The 20,358-nt window shown below is 34.8% G+C and overlaps 2 protein-coding genes across 2 annotated transcripts; one reads left to right on the top strand and one right to left on the bottom strand.

Annotated features, from left to right (window-relative positions):
• Positions 1–813: 813 nt before the first annotated feature.
• On the bottom strand, positions 814–14,973 carry LOTGIDRAFT_177595 (hypothetical protein; the record flags this gene model as incomplete). Its single annotated transcript, XM_009067044.1, has 10 exons — positions 814–1,071; positions 1,398–1,593; positions 1,805–1,962; positions 2,096–2,226; positions 2,567–2,676; positions 2,817–2,997; positions 3,200–3,338; positions 8,282–8,364; positions 14,527–14,653; positions 14,854–14,973. 10 exons carry the CDS (start codon positions 14,971–14,973, stop codon positions 814–816), a joined length of 1,503 nt encoding a protein of 500 aa, XP_009065292.1.
• An 827-nt stretch (positions 14,974–15,800) lies between these two features.
• On the top strand, positions 15,801–18,845 carry LOTGIDRAFT_229639 (hypothetical protein; the record flags this gene model as incomplete). Its single annotated transcript, XM_009067043.1, has 6 exons — positions 15,801–15,871; positions 16,191–16,362; positions 17,275–17,391; positions 18,013–18,097; positions 18,287–18,448; positions 18,728–18,845. 6 exons carry the CDS (start codon positions 15,801–15,803, stop codon positions 18,817–18,819), a joined length of 699 nt encoding a protein of 232 aa, XP_009065291.1. The 3' UTR covers positions 18,820–18,845.
• Between the last annotated feature and the right edge of the window lie 1,513 nt (positions 18,846–20,358).

The following is a 20,358-nucleotide window of genomic DNA, read 5'->3' as shown; positions in this document are numbered from 1 at the left end:
GATAGTCTTTTATAAAGTAGTAATAGTCACCATAGTTTATCAAAGATATGAGTTGAAACATACACATAAACACAGCATGACTTTCAATACATGGAATAAGTTGAACAACATGAATAAAGCACACTACAATTTGTATATATTGTTATTTTTTGTGATATTGTGTAACTGTGAATATTTAGTAAGCATTGTAGGATAAAAAATAATGTAATCTTCATTTGAATGGTGATTTATTTTATTATGTTCTAAAAATTAGTTGTCCGTTGACTCACTGTGTTAGTGGATAGGTTAATTATTTTTTCATAACATTATACAAGAACCTAAGCTACCAGGGAAAATAAAGTTTTTATATAAATAATTGTATAAAAGCCAAAACGCTGGTATATGTTTGAACCCCTGCAGAAAATTGGAACAGCTTTCATAATCCTGCATAGATAAAAGGCGCAAACGTTATTTTGCCACATTGATCCAAATGCAGGTGCATGATTGTGGTATAAATACCGACGTTGTGCAGAACAGACATTCAGCAAGTGAAAAATAAAACACCAAGAATATGTCCACAAACTCAACGCCAATATGGGGGCTACTCAACGTCGGATAACCAGAATCTTCAATTATTCTGTCCCAGAGAATGGATTATCGGTATTACAATGCATTATCAAGATCATGGAAAATGATTTCTGTTTATAATTTTAATCATAATATATCGCACATATGCCTTTTGTTTTGTTCTGATCCTAGTCCGAACAATATTGATAAAAATTGTTCAATCAAAACAAGTCAATTTTTTTTAATTAAAACGTAAAAGGAGATCATCTAGACCACGGAGTTCAAAGGCATCTTAAATGGAGGAGCAGGCAAGTTGTTTCCACCACTATAAACAGCACATTTCTTATAATCACACGGTGATTCTCTCCAGGCATACCGTAAATACAACAGATTTAACCCATTACAACTAGATGGTATTTGTAGACTGACAGTATTAGCTGTGTAAGATGACATAGGTGCTGGCTTCCATGGGGTTAAAGATGCTTGATCACAAACACTGGCATCAGAGGATGAACTACAGCAAACCTGTATAATGTGAAACATAAATATTATTTGAAGTTCAATAAACACTTTGGATGTTTTGATATGTAAATATACATAGGTCGGTCTTATCTTAATGTGATTAAGGTATCACCAAGTACACTTGACCTGAATTGAATATTCTCTGCTCTATCGTAAGATTTAATACTTGAATAAAAATAGCTTTGTTGAATCAGCAAAATCAATTTGATTACTCTTCGTTATAAACTTTCTTTTGCGAATGGTTAAGATAGGAAAGATCGTACTCAAGTAGTGGTGCAATCGCATATTTTTGTGGTCAGATTAAGGCAAAGGTAAATATGCTGGCTTACCTCAAATCCAGAGTTGGATTGAATTTCTAATTTGTTCTGGACCTTTTCGAATGTGATGACAATGGTTGATTTCTGGTTAGTGACTTGAATATTTGAAGGAAATGGCCCTTGGAAGTTTTTGGCATAACCATAGGCAACAGACAATCCAGATAACACTAACCGACTAGTAACAGTTTGTTTGTCTCGTGGATGGACACTGAAATATGATGACTCGATGATAGAAACGGTAACGTAATGTAAGGAGGGGTTTGTTTTAGGAACCAAGGGCAACATATATGTACAAAATGATTGACAGATCGTCGTATTGTAACAATGCGAACATACGTGCTCATCTAGAAATGATCATTCGGCATGATATGAAAGTATGTATTTGTTAATTGAGATTTGGACAAAAAAAAAAAAACTACCTGCCAAATGGTGATTTAAAGTCTGGTAGATCCATTGCTACAGCCATGAAAACATTTTCTAATCTAGAATTAGGAACATAACCAACACTGGCAGTCTGGGACCATCTTATTCCTGGAAATCCTGTCGAAACAGTTGGATCATTAGCATTACCAGCTAGCTATTAAATAAACAAACGAGACCTCAAAATTATTTGAATATTTGACAAAAGCCAATGATGCTGTATAATTTGACGATCAAGACTTTAAGTATATAATATATAATCTATGATAGATATGGATAAGTATTGTTACCTGGACGAATCCAAAAGGAAATTTAGGGCTGGTGGTATATTCAGATGCTGAACTAAACTTTAATCTCCAATCATCAATCATAGCAGGAAATGAACAATTATAACCAAGAGGATTGCCAGCATTAGCTTCACCTGTAATTTAGAAAAGATAAAAATTATATACGATGGTCTATACCTCAGTGAAAACCAATACATAGAATGCCCAGAAAGCTTTTAATCTGACATACAGACAATGACTGAAACATTTACTGGGTTGATTGTGTCAAAGGTGACGTTACTTAATTTCTCCATCGAGTTCAGCAGCAGGCATTATAGGTTTACACTGTTTTAAGTCAACGCGATAACAATATATACGTTCTTTTTCCACCAACCGATAGGCCTAAATGGATATGATTTCCTTTTTTAACTTCCTGAGAATTTCTTTGAGTATTGTGCTGAAATCAATCAAAGAGTTAACCCAAATCAGACCAACCTTGATACCAAATAGCGCCGTAAATTGTAAAATTTAACATCGGATGTATCATAGCATTCCACAATACAGAATGGGCAGTTGGTGTGGCTCTTTTTGATTTTGATATGGATCTAAAAGGCGAAACGTGTGTAATTACGTATTTTCCCATTAACGTACTGATGTACACACTTCTGATAAGAAGTTTATATTGCTCTATATATGCATGAGTTTTGAATTGCTTATTAATGTTCATTTGTAAAAGTTTACTTACTTTGGTTCCTCTGTTATGCCACAGCTTTTCAAAGCATCTGGTGAAGACCATGTTTCAACGGCAGTACCACCCCAGTCAGATGCTATGAGTCCAATTGGTCTCTTTAATGTCTGGTACAAATATTTACCATATAACCAACATACAGCAGAAAAATAGGTCCAATTTCCATTTCCAGCACTAGCTACAAATTTAAGTAATTGTTTTAGTGCTTGACAGAGATGCCAAAGATTGAGACCAGATAATTTGTGATAGAAAGTGGAGAAATTGTAAGCTTCTAAGCAGGAACAACTCTTAGTACACAAGTAAAAACTGAAGACCTCACCGAGATAATAAAAAAAAGCAAGAGTAGGTCTATTTTCATTAAATCCTATTATTCCACTTACCTGGTGAAGCTACCGACCAAGGTTCTTCAACACTTATAAAATCATATTGAGGTGTGGTGGCTGTTTCCATGGCAACTGTAAATAACCTTATATCGGGATAGTTCTTCGCATCTTCGATTTCGTAAGATGCGTTAAATACCTGAAATCAAAGGATTTTCGATGACTTTTTGGACTTCATGAATTTTGAAGGTACAGTTAATTCGATTTAACGGAATAAAGATCATGGAGACCTACCATTGGTAATGTAAACTGCATATTACTTTGACCAGAGCAAACCCATACATCACCAAACATCACATCATTTATCTGTATTTGGTTGCTGTGTGTATCTCTGATGTCAATAAGGTATGGACCACCAGCAGGTACTGGCTTGAATAATGCTTTCCAAACACCTCTTCCATCTGGACCTTGTGAAACCTGCATTATACATAAAACATTTAGATGAAAAGGGAGAAACTCAAGCTTTGCAAATTCTATGATAGTCTGCCCGAAACAAAATATAAGTAGAATAAAGATTTTTGATCTCGGTCAGATATTTTAATTTTTTTTTTTAGCTTTTTTGTCTTTCACATGTGTACTTACAGTTGCAGTTAATTGCTGAACCAATGAGGTGAATTTAAGTTGAATTGTTATCGTGTCTCCTAAATTACTAGAGAAACCCCAAATATTGGCCGTTGAAGGAGCCTGTTGTAGGACCATATGATCACCATAGTACGATGGTAAAGATAACTGAGTCGCATCTGATTTAGCTGAAAGATCAAACGCAAGTTGTGTAACCAGTTAAGCCAAAGAACAGAACGGTGCTTTGTGATAACGTCGGCCGCTTCAACCCATCTTCATAATGGGCGTACACTCGTAATGCCGCGTTGAGAAGATGTCTGAAACAATGATAATGTATTGGAATTCAAAATTTGATATAAACAAAATAACAGTCTTACCTTTGTGAACCAACAATAGAATGAATAAACTCTGCCAGATAACCCCCATTTTCTAACATAAATGTACAAAATGAAGTTTTTAAGTATCACTTACAGATGTTCTTTTTACGGTGGCTTATCGCTGATAACCTATTTGTGTCACTTTTCAATGTTAGTCTAATCTTGTAGAGAGGGAGAGGGAAGATAAGATATCAAGGATTATGTAAATGAGTTGATCTCAATTGAGTAATACTAATTTCCAATGTTTTAGAATATCAAGATACTATTCAGACCAGATTATTTATATATCGTTTTCTGTTTCATTTTAGCATTCATAGTTGATATAATTTATGCAAACTAATCGAAACAATGTTATAAATTGTCAGACATTGCAATTGCAAGCTAGCTTGTTTGAACAATAAATATCCTAAAATTGGAAATGTATAGGAACAGAGCATTTGTTTGTTGGAATATTAAAGGTATGATGACCACAAATTTGGATGTTGAATCTTGGCAGAAATGAATCTTTGTTCATCCGTGGTGTCAAAACTATATGACAAGATCTCTCTATTATTCAATGAGATGCATAACAAATTCGTCAGATCATGGATGGGTAGTGGAATTATTCAGAGAAAAAGAAACACGAGACAAAACATCAAGATTCGTGTTGATATTTTTTGATACATATTCTTTCTGGTCAGATTTTCTGTATGAGTATGTATTAAATGATTATGTGGTGCAGTTCTCCTCCTAATATCACAATAGTGTACATTTGAGTCACGAAGGTCCCACATAGGTTTTCAGATTTTTAAGGCCCACCATACTCTTTGTATTTAATAACAGATATCCTATAAGGATTAAGTAAGGAATGGTTTGAAAAAAAATAATTTTATTTGTCTTTTAACCAATAATATTTGTTTCTGTTTCCTGTAGATATTGTTGAAATGGTGGTGCTGGTAGACTATTAACAGCACTATAAATAGCACATTTCTGAAATGGACATGGCGACTCCCTCCAATCATATCTTAAAGCATGAGCTTTGTTGTTATTTTGATGACATTGTGAAGGATAAGGTAATGTTACACTGTGTTTTGTTGATGATGATATTGCGACTTTATGCCAAGATCCATCAAATATACCACAACCTTTGCCTTTAGCTTGATTACTGCAGCAAATCTGAAAACAAAAAAATGAAATGAATGGAGTTTTACGTCCTACGCTTCTGCACCTTAAATCTGAAGACAGGAATCGATAATAAATTATTGTTAGTGGTAATAAGAAATGTAGTCTCCTAGCTGAATGGGAAAGTTTTCTGCAAGTGGTAGTTTATTAAACAAACGCTTAAGGTTTATCCCCGTTCTACGACTAGTGAAGACGGTTAAGTGGAAATCTTGCGGTTGCTGATATCGCAAACGAGAAAGTTGTTGGTAGTCGTATTAGCTGGTAGTTGGATTGTAATCTTGTGACTTTTACATAATCTTATACATGTATACATGTAGTAATCTGAAAAATGCTTACCTCAAACCCATCTTTGCTTCTAATATTCAAATCTCCTTTGTAATTATCATAGGTTATGGTTAGAGTTGAAGACCCTTTGTTATTGGTTATCTTACTTGGGAATGGTCCCTGAAACCTAATCCAAGACATATGATATCCCACAGATAAAGCTCCGTAACTCAATCTTTTTCCAACTATATCTTTGTGACGTGGGTGGATACTGAAATTATATGTCAACGATTTAAAACAATTTGAAAAATGAAAAATTTGTAAACGTGCTTTTTTGTACATGTGGCGTGGATGAAAACTGAAAATAAATTGAAAACAAGTAAGATTATTTTCAATCTGTTACTTCTATGATTTGAGACAACTCATGGTAAACAAACCAGTATAATGGTTGTGTAACAATCTATTACGTCTTTATTACAAACCAAATCGTAAACAACTTGTTGTTCCATACAACTTACGCTTTCGCAGGAGAGTTATAATCTGGAAGATCCATAGCAACAGCCATGAAAGTATTGCTCATTCTTTTATTTGGTACATAGCCATATCCTGCTGTTTGAGAAATACGTATTTCAACCATACCATCTTTAACGTCATTCTTCCCTTTGGTAGCAAGCTGGAAAAAAAATCTTTTCAGTTGAGTTGCGGCGGATTTTATGATTTGATTGAGTCTTTAAAATTTCATTTGATATAGGGTTAATGTCGACTGCATTAGTTCTTTGAAAAATCTAAGAACAGTTTACCTGAACAAAACCAAATGGAAAGTTTTTAGAAGTTTGACCACCAGATTGTTGATGAAATTTCTCTCTCCAGTCATCAATCATAGCAGGGAAACTACAGGTGTAGCCTTGTGGATTTGCCGAGTTGCTTTCACCTTGAAAAGAATGATTGAAAGATAAATGTAGCCTACTGTTTAATGTAGCCATCAACTATCCATCTGATTTTGGATCCCTCGAGGGTAAAGTTAGAATGGTATATTGGGCGAATTTATTTTAGGTTTGCAAATATGATTTAAATGCATAGGTTTAAAATTTTCCGACCAAAATTGAAAAGTATACACTTTGACGCAAAATCTGACACCATTTTTTTTAAAACTTATTTTATTTTATTTCATAAATTTAAAACTTTTAAGTTTACCTTGATACCAAACCACACCATAAATAGTAAATGGTAATAATGGATGAATCATACTGTTCCATAAGACGCTTGGATCTCGTGGGAACCCAGGCTGTGGCCCATAGTGAAACATTCTAAAATAGACATTACCACTGAATATTATATTTTGTCCTAATCTATAACAAACATAATTATATCAATCAAATAATATCAGCTTCACCAGCTGATCGAACAACCTTAATTTTTTTTTTATTTATTTTATGTATCTGGGTTATTGATAACATCAATTTACACCATTTTCAATCAGGCGTCAGCAATTTCACTAGAATTAAGTGTTTGATGGCGTCACTAATCGCGAAGGGTCTTAAGTGATACACGCATATTTTGCAATTGGTGACGTCATCAAACACATAAAAATGTAGTTTTAGTGAAATTTCAGGAACTACAGACGTCTAATTGAAAATTTGAATGGTACAAATTGATTCTATCAGTGTCACCGATAAACAGCCAAAATTTAGTAAAGCTCTTTACAATCCCATGAAATATTTTTCAATTTATTTTTGGACAAAATATTAGATTGAATATACTTTTAGAAACAAAATTCATTACTTGTTGCCACATTTAGATAAAGCATCATGGGAAGACCAAGACTCTATCAATGTGGCTCCCCAATCAGAAGCTATCAACCCTATAGGATGCTTCACAGTCTGGTATACTTGTTTTCCAAAATGCCAACAAACAGCTGAAAAGTGATTCCAGTCGTGGCTTTTAAGAGAATCTGAAATGAGGAAAATAATAAACAGAAAATAAAAACTGCATATCAAAGCTTTATTTCCATGTTATCAGGAAAGATGAAACGAAAAAGATTCTCTTAGTTTCTAGTTTGAGGTATATTTGAAGGGATTGTATGATTTTCCTGCAGTTCTAATACTTCTGAAGACTATTTACATTATATTCAAGACTGAAATCAACCCCCGAAAATGGCGAACATGGCCTTAAAACAAGGTTTTCTGAGCAAACAACAAATTTATCACCCGATTTGATATTCTCAACTAAAGAATGGCGACGTTAGGCAATAGGGTAACATACTTTTACTTGGAAGAGCCCAATGTTGTTCTACATCAATTAAATCATATTTCAATGTGTTGGATTGTTTCTGGCGTATGGTAAACAATCTAATGTTTGGAAAGTTGTGAGCATTTTCTAGTTCTTGTTGGGAACCATTTATATCCTGAAAATAAAAGTAAATAGCAAAGAGACTAATCACATTAAAAACAAGTGTATTTGTCGAATTGGAACACCAGGGCCGTATCTTTATCAAGGCAAATGAGTCAAATGCCTCATGCTGAATTTGACAAAAAAGGGATTTATTTTTAACCCTAATAATAAAGGTGATTTCTGTTTGAAGTCTATCGAAAGCGCTGTGATCTCTTCAAAGACAACAGGTTTTTTGCCTCATAGAAAAAATACCCTAGTTACAGCATAGAACAAGCCCAATAAGAAAAACGTGAGGTTATTCTAGACGAAACGAAATAAAGATATTTACCATAGATAATGTAAACTGCATATTACTCTGACCAGAACAAATCCAAATATCACCAAATAAAACATCAGTAATAGAAAGTGTAGCTAATGATGATTTAACAGAGATGTGGTATGGACCACCAGCAGATATTGGTGGTAGTGTTACTTTCCATGTTCCTTTACCTTCTGGTCCATGAACAACCTTGCAAAAAGTACTTTTGGTTTTAACATTTTTTTATTTTGATTCATTAGCTTGTTTTTTCGTGGAAGTGAAGGTGGATGGGTTCTGATATGAAAACAGAGACGAAGAAACTATAACATTATTGAGTTTCCATCATTCAGTGCTTAAATTTCTTGCATGAGATTCATTGGATTCATCTTGAGATATGTAAAACAGTATACCTTTGTATCGATGGTCTTGGTAAGTTGATGGTTATTGCTAATAGTAAGATGAACTGTGTCGCCTATCTTCGTAGAATAACCCCATACATTAGATCTAGCCGGGGCTTTTTGTAGCACCATATGGTCGTTATAATACGAAGCAAACGAAAAACCATTTTGGCTTGTTCGTGCTATGAAAAATAAACAAAGTGGAATTGATATAATAGATATAAACACACGGGAGCATGAAAATTCTTTAGATTGAACAATAAGCTTACCTTCAAAAGTTGCAAAATATTGTAAACAGAAGAGAAAAGACAACAAAGCTCCTGACATTATCATGTTGACAGGTTGCTAGAGGTCTATTCTACTTCGGATATAAGAAAAGGTTTTTATAAGAAGTTATCTGACTGATAAAGCAAAACCTTGAACATTCTCAAGGCAATTATACAGCAAAATAGGGAGATTGTGGAATATCAAAATATATCATGTAGAGCAATATGAGCATCTCTTCTCACGGGGCTGCGAGGAACATGGCTGAAGACATGGCACGATAAAAAACAAAGTTATACGGTGTTGACTACAACTTTATTTGATGTTAACAGGCAGATGACAAAACGAACACTGACTAAAAATGGCGCCCTGACAATAAAAGCTTCCAGACTAAACAGAACTATCGATTTGGGCAAATTAGCCAAATTAGACAGCTCTATTTGTCGTCTGTAGGCTGAGACCCAGTTACCCCCCTTTGCCACAAACGCAAGAAGGTTTTCAAACATCTTCGGGATTTCCTGTGTGACTGTTCCTTATTTCACCAAGAAACGGGTTATACATGACAAGCTGTGATTGGTTAAATATACCCATGGGGAAGGAGTTTGGTAGAATACTTTTTTGATAATGTAACCGGAGTCTAACCGAAAAGCTTTCGATCATTAATGCCCCCAAGAACACTTCTTTAAACAAACGTTCCGAACTGTCTCGGAGTGTATTTGGTTGATATTTGGATTTCTTCTGGTCAGAGTAATATGCAGTTTACATTATCTATGGTAAATATCTTTATTTCGTTTCGTCTAGAATAACCTCACGTTTTTCTTATTGGGTGTGTTCTATGCTGTAACTAGGGTATTTTTTCTATGAGGCAAAAAACCTGTTGTCTTTGAAGAGATCATAATTTTTTTTTTTTTTTTCATTCCAATTTTTTTCCTCATCTTATCTAACTTGGACAGAAATACTATATAACAAGGCTGAAAATCTGACAAATCTCTCCAGGCTGGAAAGTCGTCTCGATGCGCAGAGGGCGTTGGTTATACCTAACCTTTTGTGTCTATATTACTTATGCCGAAAGGTACGGTGCATTGGCGGCTGCGGATGTTTGGGGGATTGGGGGCACTGTAAAATATATATATTTTTTTTAAATGAAGCGAGCGTCGAAGGCACCAAACCATTGTAAAGGGATATGGTAGCATCTTCCCACTTGAAAAAGCATGCATTTCATGCAATTTGAATATGTGATACCAGACCTATGCCTTGCTTTCTTCAACTATGAAGTGACCTCGCTTTTCCCTTCTTGAGCATTTCGGGGCTATGTCCCACCCCCTTTTTGAAGCCGCCACTGGCCAGGTGTGCCTAAATAACATAGTGCTGAATTAAAAAGAGTGTGCCCAAATAGAGTGTGTTTACTTGAAATGTGCCTAATTGAAGCTTTAACATTTTAAAACAAAATACATACCTTAACGTTTAATTAATATGCCCACAAACTCATCTAAGCTAAATTATTCTGTGTATTTTGTTATGATAATGTTTTGTTATGGATTTAGCTTTGGGAGTCCAGATCATGACTCATTCCTTTCAAATGTTACTTTTCTTGTTTATGTCAAATAATTTTAGTAATAAAAAGTTAAATTTGTACACTTATTTTAACATCTTATTCAGGTTATTGTAATACTAGAAACGTTGCTCTTCAGAATGCATTTAGATTGAACCTAAATTGGAATGAAAACAAAATGACATTTTATGGACCAGCCTCCCCCCCCCACTCCGCGACCTCTGCTGAATTACTCTATTTTATAACTGCACCGCGCGATTTATTATCTTTATGGTTGATGGGTATTACATTTATGGTGGGTTTTGGTTATTACATTTATGGTTAAATATTATTACATTTTTGGTGGGGTTGGTTATTACATTTATGGTTGTTGACTATTACATTTATGGTGGGTATTACATTTATGGTTGATTTTTGTTACATTTATAGTGGGTATTACATTTATAGTGGGTATTACATTTATAGGTAGTACAGCCCCAACCCTCTTATGTCCACGGGCCCCTACACATCTAGTTGAGCCACTGAAGACAAACTGGAGTAAGAATCAATGAAATGGCGAGGTCAGTCTGGAAGAAGAACCAATGTTAAGTCGATGAGTTAAGGAGAAGGAGACAGACTGGAACAGTCAATCGGAAGAATAACTATAAGAAGAGCAAGGCAGGAAGGAGCAAAAACGAAGACTTGCAAATATGTGATCGTTGGGAAAACATATGCGGATCATGACCCCATATGGAGCATCTGTAGAGCCCTTGCAAGTGAACAGCATTTGGTAAATACACGTATACAGGATTAACAAAGAAGAAGACAGAAATGGTATCAAAATCAATATAATTTGCCTCTTAACCAATAATATGTGTTTCTGTTTCCTGTAGATATTGTTGAAATGGTGGTGCTGGTAGACTATTAACAGCACTATAAATAGCACATTTCTGAAATGGACATGGCGACTCCCTCCAATCATATCTTAAAGCATGAGCTTTGTTGTTATTTTGATGACATTGTGAAGGATAAGGTAATGTTACACTGTGTTTTGTTGATGATGATATTGTGACTTTATGCCAGGATCCATTATATATATCACAACCTTTAACTTTATCAGTGCAACATATCTGAAAACAACAACGAAAATACGTGTAGTAGCCTATCAAGGCCTATTTCGAATAAATTGTGATCTGTTATAATATTTAGGCCGAACGACCTGGTTTGTTTGGTTACACTGGGAAAATTCACCAGGGAAGCTATCCCTCTCACATTTTTTTCTCAATTGGCGACTTTTAGGTCAGCCTTTATCATTTAAAGACTATTTGGCCAGCTAAGCTTCAGAAAGGCGTTGAATTCCTCATTGAAACCCCCAGTATTTTTACAGATTGAAAGCACCCGAGTCTCTTTTACCGAATAGATTATATCTACCTCAAATCCGTCGTTGCTTCTGACATCTAAATCTGTTTTGTCATTATCATAAACTATCGTTAGAGTTGAAGACCCTTTGTTATTGGTTATCTTACTTGGGAATGGTCCCTGAAACTTGGTGCTAGACATATGATATCCCACAGATAAAGCTCCGTAACTCAATCTTTTTCCAACTATATCTTTGTGACGTGGGTGGATACTGAAATTAAGTCTCAATGATCAAAAGAAATATGAAAAAAAGTTAGAAAAAGACCCTTTCGATACATTAGTGCCAAGATATAGATTTTTCGGGTAACAGAAAAACATGTTTTAACTTTACTATGTCTTTGAAGAACATTGGCAGTTTATCTGTCTACGTCTCAAAGCCCCGTCACACCAGAAAGGCGCCCTTATTCCTTATTGAGCTGCTACGGCGACGGAACATTAGCCCAGAGAGTGTAAAGGTCGCAATAAGCGTCGCATTAGCGTGTAGGAAGAATCATATATCATCGTTGAGATCGCCACGGAATCGAGAATATCTTTTGAGAAGCTACGTACCATCTCCATGAAAACAATACGTTACGACTATTATAGAATTTGCAATTTTATGGGACTTTTCTTACGTTTTTTTTCACGTTTTCCGGCGACCCAGTACAATTTGATCGAAGTAAGATCGCATATGTGACGGGGCTATAAGCTATTTACCTTCCAATCGGAGATTTAAAATCTGGAAGATCCATAGCAACAGCCATGAACGTATTATTCATTCTTTTATTTGGTACATAGCCATACCCTGCTGTTTGAGATATTCGTACCTCAACCATACCACCTTTGTTGTCATTGTTTTGGTTGGTACCGAGCTGCAATGAAAGTTACAGTGGCTAAACAAGCTTATCAATTTCCAATGTTCTTACTAACATCTCTACAGTATTTGACTGCCGCGATTGTATTTATTGAGAAAGCGAAAAGAATCGTACAAATCATTATTCGGTGATTAGAAAAATATAGTTTACCTGAACAAAACCAAATGGAAAGTTTTTAGAAGTTTGACCACCAGATTGTTGATGAAATTTCTCTCTCCAGTCATCAATCATAGCAGGGAAACTACAGGTGTAACCTTGTGGATTCTGCCAGTTGCTTTCACCTTTAAAGTAATCAACAGGTTGAAATGGATTGCTGCATTTTCCTTGCAGGTAAGCTTAACCTTTTTTGGATTTTTGATAAGTTTTTATCGACATTGGTTCAACAAAAGAGTATTTCAGTAACTGGACATAAAGAAAATCACCTACATGGTGACACAAACTCTAATTTAAATGGTAGGCTACTACATCTACTAAATTACCTTGATACCAAATCACACCATAAATAGTAAATGGTAATAATGGATGAATCATACTGTTCCATATGACACTAGCTTCTCGTGGAAACCCAGGCTGTGGTCCATAGTGAAACATTCTGAAAGAGTCATTGCCAATATATGTTCCATAATGTCAATATGCTTTCATTGATTTCACCTCACGTGAAAATATGTTCAATGGGATTAAGGATGTATTATATCAATTTACATGGTATTACTCAGAATAAAGCTGCTAGTTTGCATACCTGTATGCTCTGCACTATTCACGAAATGACCTACATTTAATTTGCTGAGTGTTCGATAAATAAAAAAACAGTATTAGACTTGTTAATAAATTAAAGATGAGTTCTAACTTGCTGCCACATTTTGCCATAGCATCTGGAGAAGACCAAGATTCCACTAATGTTCCTCCCCAATCAGAATCTATCAACCCTATAGGATGCTTCACAATCTGGTAAACTTGTTTTCCAAAATGCCAACAAACGGCTGAAAAATGGCCCCAATTCCAACTTTTAAGGGTAGCTGAAAAGAAAATGACTTTAATACACTGCACATAAATTGGTTTTCAGAACAGGTAACAGATGCTCTACCACCGTATTCTTGTATCCTCTACAGTAAATACAATCAGGTATATAAAGTATTATTACTGTTTGCATCAATAAAATGACATTCTAGTAACATACTTTTACTAGGTACAGCCCAATGCTGTTCCACATCAATTAAATCATATTTCTTTGTAGTGGATTCTTTCTGATGAATGGTAAACAATCTAATGTCTGGAAAATTGTGACCATTATCAATTTCTGATTGGGAGCCATTTATATCCTAGAGAACATACAAAATAGTTAGAATAAGACCTGAAACAACTTAACCAAACTCCTGAAAATTTTTAAACAATAGCCATAACAGAGAGCAATATTTCTGATACTTGTCGGATATAATTAATAGACAGAGCATAGTCTGGAAAGAATTCAAAAGACTCTAGTTGTATGGTGTCCGATATTCAAAAGGCGGCAATGACATGGCCAACGAACAAAGGGCTTTTAAATTGAAAAATTTGCCGACTGTGATCAACGAAAACATGCTTGGAAGTGGAGCAACTGATTAAAAATGTGTTTTTTTGGTATTTGGTGGGCCCAGGTATTGATCAGTGCCAGCAGTCGTTGAAATCCAGTTGCTTTCAGATTCTTCCGGGAGTAAAGTCGACAGTTAGGATTCAGATCTGAAATAGGATCCTTATCAAGTGAAAGGGATCAAATTACCATAGATAATGTAAACTGCATATTACTCTGACCAGAACAAATCCAAATATCACCAAATAAAACATCAGTAATAGAAAGTGTAGCTAATGATGATTTAACAGAGATGTGGTATGGACCACCAGCAGATATTGGTGGTAGTGTTACTTTCCATGTTCCTTTACCTTCTGGCCCGCTAACAACCTAACAACAAGGATTATTGATAAAAGCAGTTCATGGCTTCACTCTGGCTGATTACAAGAAGATGAGATGAACTATGGCATTATGAACATGAATATCTGACTTTCCAGACACTAGACTTGTTGAATGGTGTTGTTACTGGACATTTCGCAAACTAACTTTAAATTTTTTGTCATCATATGGCCTTGTATATAGCTGTATACCTTTGTTTCAACGGTCTTGGAAAATTGTTGGTTATTGCTAATAGTAAGTTGAACTGTATCGCCTATTTTTGTAGAATAACCCCATACATTAGATCTAGCCGGGGCTTTCTGTAGCACCATATGGTCGTTATAATACGAAGCAAGCGAAAAACCATTCTGGCCTGTAGGCGCTGAAAAGATATGAAATAAAAGCTGAAATGATTAGGAATATAGTAAGTTACTAAGTCTTTATATTTTGAATAATTAACTTACCTCCAAAAGCAGGAAAATATTGTAAGCAGAAGAGAAAAGCCAATAAGCAAGGCCCTGACACTGTCATATTAATGACCTATCAAGTTAACTATAGTTTAATGTTTATAGCATATCAGTAAGCTTCCTTATCTCCCTTTAGATTAAAAAAACGTGTACTTTCTCAAGATACCTAAAATCTAACAAATGAAATATGATTAAAGAAATGAAGAGGGGCAATCACCCCCCTAACCCCCTCGCAGCCCCGAAAGCAAGTTTTTGGTTTAAAAATCTCATAACTATATGTTAGAAATTCGGGCGATCTCAGATATTTCGCCACCCCTCGTAAACCTGGCTCCGAGAAGGGTGAAGATAATGAATGGAATGGCAAGAAGAGGGACGATAATAAATGGTATGATGAGATGAGGGAAGATAAGTAAGAAAGTCAAGTAGGGAAAATAATAAACGGTATGACGAGATGAAGAAAAGATGATAAAGGGAATGACGAGAAGATCGGAGCATGATCAATGGCGCACTTTAGAGGTGTAGACTATTTGATTATTGCTGAGACCAGATGACCGGGGATATCAGGTGCTGCTTTTCATTCTCTTGATGATGGACTAAAAATCGATCACCAAAGATACTTAAGTTGTGCTTTAAAGTTTATGCCATCGTATCACGAATACGGGTTTTGAGATGGTTACATTAGCCGAGGAAGTATGGCGAATGGGGGTTTGGACACGATGAGTTTATGCGAGCAGAAGAGCGCCCTACAAGATTTGACTATGAGGTTTGAGGTTTTTCGTACCACATCCTCGCTTTTAACTGGAGTGATCAAACAAATTAGTGTTTAAAGTTTATAATTATTCTTGGTCATTAAGAATATCTCTCTTGAAGTTCATCTCATATGTTTGTCTTTATTGAACTGGTAAGTAATAAAAAATGAGTTTAATCAGTAAGCAGATTATAATGTAATATCTTATCGAATATAACCTAAGTCACCTTAGAAAGTATTGAATTTCACATTGAGATTGATTGATCGTTGGCTTAACGTTATCAATATTTACATTTCTATCCCTTACTCTACTTATATTTTACTCTACTTTCAGTCAGCCGTCATTCGGGATCAGACTAGTGAACAAGTATATTCCTTTCGTCATGAAGTTTATTATCCTTTTAGCTTTGTTACCAATTTTTACTGGTGCTGTTCAAAAATGCTGCACAGACAAACAATTTACTGCTATCCTTGGTGAACCTAACCAAATCGTCAAAGGGAACTTTGTAAGTATTTTTCACAAAGTAGACAAGAACTACAAAAGAGTAATCTTTTCGATTTTCAAGACTAAAATTTTGTCCATTTTCCACGGGGTGACTCTTTCATCGAGAGAATAACCCTGAATTCTGCAATCCGACTTTCCCTGTCATTGATACAGGTCGGAGTGGAGATAGCTTGCCAGGCAAGGTAAACATACGTCCACACGGCAGCTTTGTAAAATTTTAAGATTTCCTACTCAAGACCTTATCAATTCCATTGATCACACAGAGTTTCAAATCGAGGGGAAAATTGATTCCATTGAGCTCGGGCACAAATTTGACAAGTTAAGGTTGATAACTCAAAAACTTTTAGTGAAATTCAAACTTTTCCAATATCTCATCAATATATATGATCACATCAACAGTAGTCTCTAAGTTAAGGGCAATAATTCAGAATCCGTTCATCGAAAAATCGTCAAATTCGAACTTGACTGAGATCTTATCAGTTCCATTGCTGTCACCAATTAAGTTTTCTTAAAATCCTTTGAAAATGGTCCACAATCTATTGTGCCCACAAACAAAATTTAGCGTGATTTTACTTTACTTACATGTCCAGGTTGACAATTAGAAGTTCAAATGGAGAAGTCACATGTAATTTTCCCTAACTGCATACTACATGCAGAAACGTTTTATTATTGACTTCATTGCCACACTTTTTACAATTTTAGTTCTTTATTTCTGTGTGTCAGCTGTTTTTCAAGATAACTTTTGTTGGTTCTTTAAACTGGTTCTAAAAAAAATAATTGTCACGTTGAATGATTTTAAACATTAATCTGTAACTGTTTTGACAGGTTTTTCTGTCCATCCAACATAAAATTGCACTAGGAATGTTTAAAGCGTGTTACACATCTTTATAATGTATCCTGATTTCTTTTCTAGCAATTTACAACCTTGGCTGAAGATTTTACGAGTAAATTAATAGCTACTGAAACCTATAGTTTTTCACCAGGTAATAGCAGTACTAAATTGGTACGAGTCGTGCAAGATTTCAACCAGGTTAGTAAAAACAAACTGTCAAATCTGCCTATAGCTCCAAATGTTATATTCCATTTTTGCGTAACCATCTTTCCAGTATAGAGCCCAAGGGTTCATAATTTTCAATGATTCAGTTCCTTTATCCTCTTTCAAAATTGAAGAAAGATTCTTTGGGCCATGGTACTTGTTCTGAGAGCTAGTTTATTATGCATTATGTCCTGGTTTTCTAAAACAGCTGGTAGGATGAGAACTCAAATACGGCCTTCATACGTATTGGAACACCTAATTGTTGGAGAAATATATGTTTTTCATTAAACTTTATTTACTTTCTCGGCAATCGGATCTCAATTTGGGCTGTCCGTATCACCTTTCATTATGATAATCCAACATCTTTCTCGTCTGTATTATCAGAAAAACACTAAGGAACAAGTGATGTTGAAATATCTTAATATTTGAGAACACATGATATTGATAATTAAATTTTATTATTGATATTGTTGATAACAACTTAGATATTCAAACTATCGTCATTTCATTTAAAAAGTATTTATTTAAGACAGCTGAAATGGACAATATCTTTGTAATAGGTTTACTGTTAGTTGTATTCGTTGAGTTTTATAAATATACCTCCATTGTTTCCAGAAAAAAATGTTCGTTATATTTGACTCAACTTCAACATGTACGGCAAAAGATCTAACTTATGATATGCCAAGCAACTGTGTACCAGGTAAGTCGAAATGATTGGAATGAGTTATATCCAGCTTCTAACAGAAGAATGAATATAAGGTTTGTATCTATTGCTACAACAACTCGGCTTGAACACTATAAATGTAATGTAATGTTAACTTATTTCAATGGATATCGACATGTAGTCAATTTTATTTGATATGTATTTACCTTTTATTTGACATTTCAGACGATGCAGAGTTCATTGGCCAATCATACATGGGTTTTGCACCAAACCAAGTGAATATTTCTGCTTTTAAATGGAAGTTTGCAGGAACTGCTGATTTACTTATAATGTTTAATGATAATTGTGTTCCAGTAGTCGAGTCTATTTCAGGAGTTGTTGGATCAGGTAACTTCGTTTCTCTTCCATGTATAGTGTTCACCAGTTACTCCAAAAAATTTTGAAAATGTGAATTATTAAAATATACTTATTAGCTAATTAACTGAGTTTAAATGCATGCCTATTTAAACCGAGAGAACACTTCAAGATATACTTCTTAAGTCCAGATGGTGATTTATTAATGGGGTAATAACCTCATTCAAAGTTAACGTTTTAAAGCTAAAATTTCCGATAGATCCTTGGACATTTTCATGTAATTTTAATTAATTGATTTTTGTGAATTTTCAGATCCCGTTGACAAGACGTATACCTTTACAAACTATAACACTGGTATTTCTGATAGAAGTGTATTTAATATACCAGCCTATTGTACTCAGTAAAATAGGTTAATAAACCGTTTTGAAACAGTCATTCGTTATGTTTTGGTCATCTTTACAATGGTCAAGGTATTATGTCTTCGTCTTGTACGTTGACTGCAATGGCCCACATTCATGTTTCAAGAGATTGTGAATGCAGCAATTTGATTGGATTTTCTCTAGCGATTACAGTCAATCTGAGCCCTCGACAGAGAGACTGAAAAATAATTATGCATGAAATAAATCAAGGGCTCAGATTGGCTGTAATCGTTGGCGTACAAGAAAATGGGTCATTGTAGTCAAGGTATAAGATGAAAACGTAATGCCTTGAAAATTGTGAAGATGTGTTTAGGTAGGTGCATCGGGATATTATCTGGCCCAAAAAATTGAAATATCTCTTTTTATAAGAGTTTTTGAGGATTTTCACCATGTTAAAATCCAATTTTTGCATAAATTAATGAGACATTACAGGATATTCTACAAAGTACCTACAAAAAAGGGTAGAATTTACTCTTCATCTTACAACTCTGTAAGTGTAGCATTCTCCGATATCCGAATGGGTAGGGCCATATTTATAAGATTTTTTAAGTCACCACAACAAGGCTCATGTAGTATTATAACATGTCAGAACTGATATCACATTGGTATTGAATTCGAATTATATAACCTAAGGAACATGGATCTATAATGTAAAAAACATTTTGAAAAAGCTCTGAGTTGTATGGTATAAACGTCAATGTGCCTTTGGTCTAAGTAAATTTTTGGAATTGCAACATCATCGTCTCAAGAAATAATTAATTACAGGGACGATGAAGTCGGAATTCCAATAACTCACAATAATTATTATAACACTGTCGCATACAAAACGACAAGCGCTGGGAGGTTGATTGAAGAAGGTAAAATGAAATGAAATGAATGGAGTTTTACAACTTGTAGCACAAAGGGTCTCGGTTTAATGTTCCATCCGAACGACTAGACGTTTTTTCCACATCAGCCCCTCTTACCTGCATCACTGACAGGGAGAAACCGTGTTGAAAATTCCGAAGGTATTATCTCGACCTATGTCTGGACCTTCAGGTTAGCGAGCAAGCGTTTAACTCAGTGAGCCACCGCGGCTCCTGATTGAAGGAGGCAGAAGGAAGATAATTTAAGCGCTTTCTTGCAGATATTCAGTTAACAAAGTTTCAACTTTTCCAATCAAAAACACTGAAATAAAGTTCCCTGTGTTAGAAATTAGAAACTAAAATCGAAAAAAGTATTTTCTTCTGTTCTAGTTTTGGAAAATTTGAAACATTGACGAATGCACACATCACACGAAAACATTTTGACTTTAAGATAGACAAGGTCGTCAAGAATGAAAGTGTGCTGTAATTGTGTTATAAATATTATTTCACGTGGCGTTAAGGACCTAACACTATTTTATCACAGTTTGATCTTCATTTTAGCCATTTCAGATGGTCTTGATTTTCATCTGTTTTGAATTTATCTCCCCTTAAACACTATCACAATTAGAATAGTTAAATGAAAAATTCAAATCGTGCAATATTATATATTTGGACATCA

Source organism: Lottia gigantea, assembly GCF_000327385.1.
Source record: "Lottia gigantea unplaced genomic scaffold LOTGIsca_8, whole genome shotgun sequence".
NCBI classification, from domain to species: Eukaryota; Metazoa; Mollusca; class Gastropoda; family Lottiidae; genus Lottia; species Lottia gigantea.
Note: the sequence above shows the minus strand (reverse complement) of the source record. Positions and strands in the feature narration are given on the sequence as shown.